The sequence below is a fragment of the Sebastes fasciatus genome, chromosome 8 (assembly GCF_043250625.1).
Source record: "Sebastes fasciatus isolate fSebFas1 chromosome 8, fSebFas1.pri, whole genome shotgun sequence".
NCBI classification, from domain to species: Eukaryota; Metazoa; Chordata; class Actinopteri; order Perciformes; family Sebastidae; genus Sebastes; species Sebastes fasciatus.
This window is the reverse complement of record NC_133802.1, coordinates 3,559,854-3,569,917: the sequence shown is the minus strand read 5'-3', so window position 1 is coordinate 3,569,917 and position 10,064 is coordinate 3,559,854. Positions and strand designations below refer to the sequence as shown.

Genomic DNA, 10,064 nt, shown 5'->3' with positions numbered 1-10,064 from the left:
GCCTTCTGACCACGGTTGGGAGGCTGAAGCAGGACAAGTAAACACTAGGATCAACAATCATGGAGGGACCTTCGTCTGGTCAGCTAACATTACTTCCAAGCATGTGAAATATATAGTGATATTGTGGTTTTAGCTGTCAATCACGTTCAGTGTCGTGTGTGTCGCCCTGATGTTTTGACCGATATTCCCTCGCGCCTACGTAGTGCGAGCACAAGCACGAGCAACAGGACGCTGACTGTTGTTGACTCCACGGCCACATGTCACTGTTAACAAGCAGTTTCTGATTCTTGTCGAGAGTCCCTCTACTAATGAGAAATGAATGGTAATTAGATGCTTTTACCTGAAAAAAACGTATCTATCCTGAGTGTGCTTTGATTTGTGTGACTACACTCAAGACACGACGAGTGCTGGAAAGAGCGCTCGTGGAATCTCTAGAGGTCACGAGAAGCTAGAGACGGTGGAAGGAAGTGGAATAACCTCCAGAGGGGAGCTCTCGTGGAGGAATACGAGCTCAAGGATGAAGGAAACACTGACAGGAAAGAGAAACAGGCTTTGGTTCCCTGTTGGCGAGCGCACACTCGCGAATGCGTTACCGTATCCCATCATTCCTCATGTCTTGGCTCAAGGTGCCGGGCCCGGACGGCCTCGTGTGACAACGTTAAAGGCTGATGGAGCACGGCCTGCTGTATCCCCAGCCTCCGCCGCCAAAGCCCGTCACCTCCCCTCATTTAGGGGCATTGTCTCCCAATGAGTATCATTTGTCACCATTGACTTGCTCCGCGCAGGCACCCGTGTCATTTTTTTTTTCCGCGGCCCGAGCCCATTTCCACAGTTGGTAAACAGCTAAATCCCTCTCCCAATCAATGCAGCCTATTTAACTTGAGCTATTGACTCGCCTGCCTCTCAACAGACTCGTGAGGCTGAAAAAATACAAACAAATTAGACGAGCGAGAAAGAACAACAGAAACGGTGGCGCAGACTATGAAAAGTCACATTTTCAATAATGAGCTTTTGGCGGCAGGAGGGAAAAAAAGGTGACAAGAGTGGAGGTAAAGGAAGCAAGGGAGGGAGGAGCGGGAAAGCGAGGGAAAACAGAGGAGGAATGGATCGATATGAACAGATAATCACCAGGCCTCTGTCCCAATGTGTAAAGAGTGTGACATTGCAGGGGTGGGCACGGCAGGGAAGAGATCAATGGGCTGCTTTTTGTTGATCCGTAATCCTTAACTATCTATAAGTAATTAACCTTCAGATGAGAATGCAGGGGGAGAAATAAATGGAGAAATGAGAGGGGGGAATAGCAATGAGCACTAGTAAAACAGAAGCTACCTTCAGATAACGGCACAGGAAACCAAATTAATAGTTGTCTCCACTGCTGCCTCTGCCGGTTTTATTTCTGTCAGGGACTGCACTCGCTGTGAACGACTGCATCTCCCTGTGGTCTTAAAGATGAGGATAAATATAGAGCAGCTGCTGTTAGAGCGAGCCATCTTATCTCACATTGGGAGTTCAAAATCCAGAGTGCTTCCTGTTTTCTGTTCTGGTTTGTAGATGAGAGTCTAGTCTGATCTCATCATCTCTGGCCTGATGAGTGCATCCTCTCAAAATATTTCCTGAAAAGATGGAGATGGAGAAGGAGAGGGATGTTATTCGGAGTCAGAGTGCCCTCTGTGGGCACTAGAAGAAAAACAAGGGGAGAGGTACACCCCTTGACTTTTAATGGAAAAGATTTTTACATTTCTTTCTATTTTTAACTCCAGTAGGTGTGACAAGCTCAGCCGAATGAATATCTCAGGTCAAATGAACACAGTGCGGTCACAGTGGTATCTGTACAGGGTTTAATGGCACACAAAATGCCCATACAGTACATTATGATCATCTCAAATCAAATATTACTTATATCTTGTCATGAGTAAACTTTAAAAGAACTTAGTTTAAAGGCATACCATGTTATTTATATCTGTCACATTAATACACAATGACACAACAGACTGGTGGTGGGGTTTTAATACAGTGTGTGAAGTAAGAAAATGTCATAACTTATTACAATATGGCCACCGTAGAAAGCTTTTAGCGAGTGATTCAAAGCGAGGAGAGTCATTTTGAAGCAATGACGACAGTTTGATAAATTATGTATTATGTAATTAGGTAAAAACTGAGCTACTTCTCGTAACCTTAAAATATACCACTGGAAAATAAGATAATTCTACGACAATAACAAAACAAACATATCTTTCTCGAAGGCTCTGCACCGTGGCTGAAGTACTTTTTTTTCAGTGGATACCTCTTTGAGTCGAGTGCTTCTTCTTGGTTTTACCGGTGAGAAAAAATGTCAAGTGTAACTTTGTCTGCCGGAGACGGTTCTTCACCAAAATGGACACCTGGAGACAGAAAGAGTAATGAATCACTTCGGTCAAGGAAAGCCAAAACATCTGTCTCATTCTGCTTCAACTACTGTATGCCAGTGATGTAGTAATAAATACAAAATTTGGTAAAACCACAGCATGATCAACGGGTGGGGTTATCATAAACAAGCATCATATAAACAATCGATTCAAATAGTTAATCGCAAAATAATCACAAATTTGTTATCTGTTCAAAATGTACCTTAAAGGGAGATTTGTCAAGTATTTAATACTCTTATCAACATGGGAGTGGGAAAATATGCTGCTTTATGCAAATGTATGTATATATTTATTATTGGAACTCAATTAACAACACAAAACAATGACAGATATTGTCCAGAAACCCTCACAGGTACTGCATTTAGCATAAAACAATATACTCAAATCATAACATGGCAAACTGCAGCCCAACCGGCAACAACAGCTGTCAGTGTGTCAGTGTGCTGACTTGACTATGACTTGCCCCAAACTGCATGTGATTATCATAAAGTGGGCATGTCTGTAAAGGGGAGACTCGTGGGTACCCATAGAACCCATTTACATTCACATATCTGGAGGTCAGAGGTCAAGAAACCCCTTTGAAAATGGCCATGATTTACCTGGCCAAAATGTATGGTAAGTTTGGAGTGTTATTTAGTATGCTCGTGTGACATGGTTGGTACCATCCTTAGGTTTTTTCAGTTTCATATGATGCCAGTATCTTCACTTTAGCTTTAAAACTGAGCCCGCGACAACCTAAAAATCGCAATTTGCATTAATTTGTTAAAGAAATTAGTGGTGTTAAAACCAATTTGTGTTGACGCGTTATTATCGCATTTACTTTGACAGCCCTAGTGGTATTAAATTCAGAAATGTGGGAAAACTACTGAATGATCTGGACGGGGGGGGGGTTATCATAAACAAGCATCATATAAATAGCTGAGATGTCTTGTGATGTATGCAATCATCTTACATCACCATAAATGAGGTCATCAGAAGTTTTTTGGGTAAATGTCTGCTGCCCTACATCACTGGTCTAATTAAATTCAGAGGCAGAAAATACCAAACAACTGTCTGGTAAAAACAACAGGTGACTACTGACCATCCGATGTAGCACTGGCACAGGTTCTCATGTGATGTGGCTTGCTTGATGAGGAGCTCCACTTGTGTTGGCACGTCCAGCGTCTCGTCGTGAGAAAAGTCTCGACCTGCAGAGAACAAAACTCTCATCACAACACTAGACCTCGGATCCCTTCTGTTTCAAGGACTTTCATCAGTGACAGTAAAGTATTTTTAGGATTGTTCAAGACCTTTCCTCTACAGAAAAAGATGGTGGGTTAGCCTACGGTATATTAATAATAATAATGTGACTGAAGAAGGTCAAATATGAGTCAAACATCTGACCACTGGACATTTTTCTGTACAGCACTCCTGTACTAAAGCCCTGCACTTTTTAGAGCAACTGAAAAAACAACAACACAATAAATATTTTACCGTGTACTTATTTCACAATAAAGAATGTATTTATCATTTTATTTTAGAAGCTTACATGGTAATTAATAGGGCTGGAACGATACGCCTATCTCCCGATATTTGGGTGGTGATTTGATACATATTGCGATTTTTAAGTATTGTGATTCCATATTACGATTTATTTTTGTTAACTTTTTTAAAACTATACCATGGGAAAAAAAATTTAATCATACACTTCTAGGGACTTTGGAAAATATCTAAATGAAAAACTAAGAATGTTTCTTTTTCAGCATGTACGTAGTCAGAGATGTCATTGTCATTGTTTATTACATTTTTCCAGCAATTCAAAAATCAAAGATTAAAGACATTTCCCTCACAAATTAGTGGGGTTTACTTTTTAATTTATAAGGGACATGAAATGATTTATACTTCTGGTGAATATAAATCCAATCAATCTTATTTCCGTCATGTATTTCGTATATACAGTTTCCTTTGTTAACACCTTATTTTGAAAAACGGATGTCGTCTCACGTGTATACTTCCGCTAACTTCGCAAAGTCCGTCTCTAGCTCTCCCGTCAGCTCCGTTCTCTTTATACATCCATGGTCAGCTCCATCGGAGCCGTTTGAATGCATTTAATATAAAAGTCCGTATATGGGTGCTCTACAGTTGTATTGGAATGTTGATTCGAATGACGGCCGGCTTGACCGCACGTTACGACAATAGGATAAGGTTAGCTGTCAGAGTTAGCATGCAGCTTTAGCCGTGATGTCTAGCTCTACTTTTCCTGCAATGTGTGAAACCAAAAGTGTTTCCATCCTTTACTGGATGTGTAGTATTTACCACGCTGGATTTAAAATGTGAGGGTGCAGGTCGTATCTACACGGACCCTCCACTGTTTTGTACTTCTTCGTTGTGGAGGTCAAAACTCTAGTGGTAGTGTTTATTGACTTGTTGCAGGACTCACCTGTGAGTTTGTCCCTCACTCTGTTGATGATCTGAATGGCTTTCTTGTTGAGTGCCTCAGGTTGTACCAAGCCGTCTCCAACTAATCAAAAACACAAACACACTGGCAACAACTCCTAACAATTCAAGAGAAAAATGAGAGTGCTCTCTCTACGGCTCAACACACAGTGGACTTAAGTGCTCTGCCTTACAATAGCACAGCAGTTAGACCGATCATTTATGACAGCAAGAGAGAGTGCAGAATTGTTGAAGAAAAAGCAGTTTAACAAATAACCCTGTGGATGACAGAATGAGCTGGCTACTCACTGAAGGAGTGGATGGATTCAGGCACTGTGGTCCCAGGCTTCTTGTGCGTCGTGGTCTCTCCAAGGTCTATTCCCTCGAGAGCCTCTGCGGAGGGACACCACACGGTCACAGCAGGTTTAGACGTTGTTCTTACAGCTAGAAAAACATGGCATACAGTTTGTACTGTGGACTCACCCACTGACTGGCCAGCGGTGTACGAGTCGGTCCTGGTGCGGGAACGCTTGTTGCCTTTGGTGTTTGCTGTGGGTGACACAGGTATGGGCTGAGTCTTTTTTTTTCCCTTTATGTGACAGTTACTAGATTCTATTATTCATCACACAGGAAGCAGCAGCAGCAGCATTGTTATGACCTTTTTAAATGTAGAAGAAGGAAGCTCTTTTCTAACCTTTACAAGTAGTTACGGCTCTGGTACTCACTGAAAAACACTTGTTCTTTTTTCCGGTATGGAAATATGATTTTTATGATCCGCATATTTGATTTGGCATAGGCTGAATAGAATTGTGTAAATTGTCTCAGAGATTGTATTATATATGTATATATATATATATAGATATATATATATATACAGTATATGCTTCCATAAGTTATGTTTCCTGCTGCAAGAAGAAAATGTTAACCACAATTTACATTAAATAGGATCTATTATGCTTATTTTCAGGTGCATACTTGTATTTTAAGTTTCTATAAGAACATGTTTACATGCTTTAATGTTCAAAAAACGCTTTATTTTTTCTCATATCAGCTGTGCTGCAGCACCTCTTTTCACCCTCTGTCTGAAATGGTCTGTTTGAGCCCCCCCCCTCCCAAAAAACCCAGTCTGCTCTGATTGGTCAGCTGGCCCACTGTTGTGATTGGTCAACCGAACCAAACTCTTTGGACTCTGCTCCAGCTTCGCTCTAAAAACACTAACTCTTAGGGGCATGCTAAACTAGCTGCTAGGCAGTTATTATGCAAATATGTTACTTGGTGATATCACCACGTTACGGGAGAAAAGGTGGGACTTCCATCAAGGCGTTTCAGGAAGTCCAGGAGCAGTGTTTCTGTGGAGGGGGAGAGTAACTCCCTTTGGCGTGGACTTTGGCATTGTAACTTTGCAGACCTTTTACATGCACAAAAAATATGATATAACACACTAAAGGAAAGGGGAAAAAAGCACAAAAGCATAATAGGTCCTCTTTAAATATGGTCCTACTGTGGTGGTAATATTCAGAAAACGGTTACAGTAATGTCAAGTGCAGAAAGAAATTGCGCAAAATCACTAATGGGCTTCTAACTAAAGCACCCTGCAGTCCCTGAGTCAGAAACCAGAAATAGTTTAAAGCAAAAGTGCTGTAAATGCTGTTTTGTATAATTTTTCAAACCAATTTCATAACCGCCTTTTAATGATCAAAATAAACACCTACAAATTCCTGGATTATTATTATTAGTTCTTCTTCTTGAAAATACTGACCCTCATTTACAATAAAACAGATGAATTGTACTGTTGCTGAGATAATGTCTTGCTTAAAGCAACCCTGACAGCATTAGCTGAGAGAGTGCCAAAGATATTCATTCCCTTTGTTCACTTGGATTTAACCAACGACCTTTAGATGTCTACACCACTTCTTTAAGCGTTTGGTCAATTTCTCTCTACAAATACGAGCCAAATAGATTTCCATTTTACTACTTTGGTCGGCACTTTAGCTTTTTAGCCTCATCTGATTAAATTTAATGCTCCAACCTCTCAACCAGCTCAAAAAAAGAGTTTCTAGCGTACTGTAAGTGGAGTCGTTTGCGCTGACCCTCGCACATTTATTCCTCTGAGCTGAACTCGTTAACATCCAGTTTACTGTTATTGTCATGTGATGCTGTCGCGGTCATTTCAGCAATGCCACATGTAATTAGTCTGTCGTCCGTGCTGAATATACTGAAAGTGACCGGCTGAGGATCTCTTACTGTCCATGAGCCTCCAGTTGAGCAGCGGGTCGTAGACGAAGGCCTCCAGCACGGCCATGACACTGTCCCGGTGCTCCCTCAGCACCTCCATCACAGTGTGGCAGGTGATCCGGTAGTTACCGTCCAGGCCTGTCACCTGCCGCGCAAACAGACGGAAATGTTACTGATGGAGACAAGACCTTTCACAACATCAGAAGGTTAACTCTGTCTTTGTGTTTGTACATTAAAGAGAGGTCAAGAACAGAACCAATCTTGTGTTTTGAGGTTTGGTGGAGGTGCAACCCTCGAATTGTGCTTTAAAAAGCTTTTTAAACACAAGTCTAACTTTGAGAGATGATACAAGTTAAACCTCTTCATTTGTAATTCCCTTCCTTCCTTGCTTATTCAATACAAGACAGAGTGAGTCATGACTTCTGATAAAATGCTGCACAAGTGGAAAAGATGAATTATTATTCTGAGTAAAATACAGAAGACACAGGAGAAGAATCCGGCGACAGGATTCCGTTTCAAGGACCAGTGTGTAACATTTAGGGGGATCTATTGGCAGAAATGGAATATAATAATAATAAGTATGTTTTCTTTAGTATATAATCACCTGATAATAAGAATTGTTCTGTTTCCGTTACTTTGGAATGAGCTGTTCATTTCTACATAGGTAGCGGGCCCCCTGTCTACAGAGTCCGCCCTGTTTCTACAGTAGCCCAGAACGGACAAACCAAACACTGTTCCTCCTGCTTTGGCCGGAGTCGATAACGTTACTCACTGCCGTCGTCACTGCCGCTCTTTCTCTCTTTTGCTTCACCACTCACTCCCCACATACACAAACACTCTACACACTGGTTCAGCTCTTAATGGCTCTAGAGGGACATTTGCGTTTACGCGTCGGCCCAAAAAATCCTGAACACAAAACTGGCGAAAAGCAGTTTAACGATCTAACTCCACAATCCAGTACTACAATGTTCACAGTCTTTTCACATGTTTTCAGTAATTATTTTCCAACGTTTATAATGTGTTTCGAAACAAATCTCTTAATTTCCTTTTCAAGGCCTTTAAGTTAGCCTACACGCAGCAATGCTCACACTTTTCTAAGTGTTTATCACAGCTGAAGAGTTGCATACCTCCATGGCGTTGGTCAGCATCCTCGTCAGTCTGAACGGGATCTTCTCAGGGAACTTCTCTCTGGTCATGGCGACCTGTTGAAGGTTGTAATGACGGTTAAGTCTCGGATAAATGAAAAAAAAATAATATGTGTTAAATAATAAATATTGACAGAAAATCTCCTCTCACCTCAAAACAGTCTCCAAAGTCAATGTGGAGGATCTTGCCGCTTAACCGGTCTAACATCAGGTTGGATGGATGCCTGGAGAATAGAAACATCATCTATTTATTAATGTCTTATGATAACTGTCATTATTAATATTATAACAGTGTAGTGTGTTCAAAATAGGGCTGCCAAGTGATTTTTAATTAATCACAGATTTTTTATTTGTCCAAAATTAACCGTAAAGGGAAATTTGTCCAGTATTTAATACTCTTATCAACATGGGAGTGGGCAAATATGCTGCTTTATGCAAATGTATGTTTATATTTATTATTAGAAATCAATTAACAACACAAAACATTGACAAATATTGTCCAGAAACCCTCACAGGTACTGCATTTAGCATATAAAATAAGCTCAAATCAAAACATGGAAAACTCAAGGCAACAACAGCTGTCAGTGTGTCAGTGTGCTGACTTGACTATGACTTGCCCCAAACTGCATGTGATCATCATAAAGTGGGCATGTCTGTAAAGGGGAGACTCGTGGGTACCCATAGAACCCATTTACATTAATTTTTCTTGAGGTCAGAGGTCAGGGGACCCCTTTGAAAATGTCCATGACAGTTTTTCCACGTCAAAATTTAGTGTAAGTTTGGAGCGTTATTTAACCTCCTTACCAACAGGTTAGTATGACATGGTAGGTACCAATGGATTCCCTAGGTTTTTCTAGTTTCCTATGATGTCATTCTAAGTTTAGCTTTAAAACCAGTTTTGAGCCCACTACAACCTAAAAATCTCAAGTTGCATTAATGTGTTATAGAAATTAGTGCCGTTAAAATGAATTTGCGTTAACGCGTTCATATGATACCGATATCTTCGCTCTAACTTCAAAAGCCGCTAAAACCCCAAAAATCACAAGTTGTGTTAAAGAAATTAGTGGCGTTGGAATTTGCATTAACGGGTTATTATCCCGTTAACTGAGAAACTCACCTGTCACCCAGTCCGAGGATGTAGCCCACCATGGACATCACAGCCAGGGAGCGGGTGTAATTGGTCCTCCTATCGAACCACACCTGGACAAGAGACATCTGGATTATAAGAGCTCTTCTAGTTCACAACATTAGAGCAGAACAGTGTGGAGAATGGCACAGAAAGCTCTGGCAGGCTGCCTGATGCATCTTTCCAGACACTTGAACATGCAGTGCGTCAGGAACACAAGGTACTAATGTTCCTAAAATGGTTTGTTAAGTCCTGCTAAGTCAGTGGTTAAGTCAGGACACACAACCCAGAAAACTGATTCTTCAGGGAAAACAACAGTTTTATTTAAATATTACAGTATTTTCCTCAATAATTAGAAAAATGAGAGACCGGATATATTTAAAAAAAAGCTTTCCTCTCCTCATTATGTTGCCTATGCATCGAATGAAAACCTTTCCAAAATGCCTATCCAGTCCAGCCTCTTAGAAAGACATTAATGTACAGCTCTGTATGGTATCTCTCCTTTAGTGAACACTGTTGACATTTTACCCCAGAGCCACTGAAATGTGAGGACGGATGCTGAAAAGTTCGAGCACACCCAATCTTCCTCCGCTCTGCTTGAAGAAGCACCTCACCTCAGAACTGGGGCTCTTCAGCCACAAGAGCTTGGCCAGGTCGTCTCCGGCCGTGTTGTTGACGGCATGCTCGAACACCTCCACCTTCTCCATCAGCGTCAGGTGGTCGTAGTCAGGGGCCATC

At 41.2% G+C, this 10,064-nt stretch overlaps 1 protein-coding gene across 4 annotated transcripts in view; it reads right to left on the bottom strand.

The window, feature by feature from the left end:
• Positions 1 to 1,824: 1,824 nt before the first annotated feature.
• mtor (mechanistic target of rapamycin kinase) overlaps positions 1,825 to 10,064 on the bottom strand; it is a 130,166-nt gene continuing 121,926 nt past the window's right edge. For all 4 annotated transcript variants that reach the window (XM_074642846.1, XM_074642847.1, XM_074642848.1 and 1 more), the window contains 10 exons: positions 9,941 to 10,063; positions 9,318 to 9,400; positions 8,352 to 8,424; positions 8,183 to 8,257; positions 7,065 to 7,200; positions 5,304 to 5,369; positions 5,130 to 5,213; positions 4,825 to 4,905; positions 3,487 to 3,592; positions 1,825 to 2,381 (listed from right to left, as the gene is read on the bottom strand). In XM_074642846.1, the coding sequence (XP_074498947.1) occupies positions 2,366 to 2,381; positions 3,487 to 3,592; positions 4,825 to 4,905; positions 5,130 to 5,213; positions 5,304 to 5,369; positions 7,065 to 7,200; positions 8,183 to 8,257; positions 8,352 to 8,424; positions 9,318 to 9,400; positions 9,941 to 10,063 (843 nt within the window). In that variant the 3' untranslated portion in view covers positions 1,825 to 2,365. The remainder of the gene's footprint in view (positions 2,382 to 3,486; positions 3,593 to 4,824; positions 4,906 to 5,129; positions 5,214 to 5,303; positions 5,370 to 7,064; positions 7,201 to 8,182; positions 8,258 to 8,351; positions 8,425 to 9,317; positions 9,401 to 9,940; position 10,064) is intronic.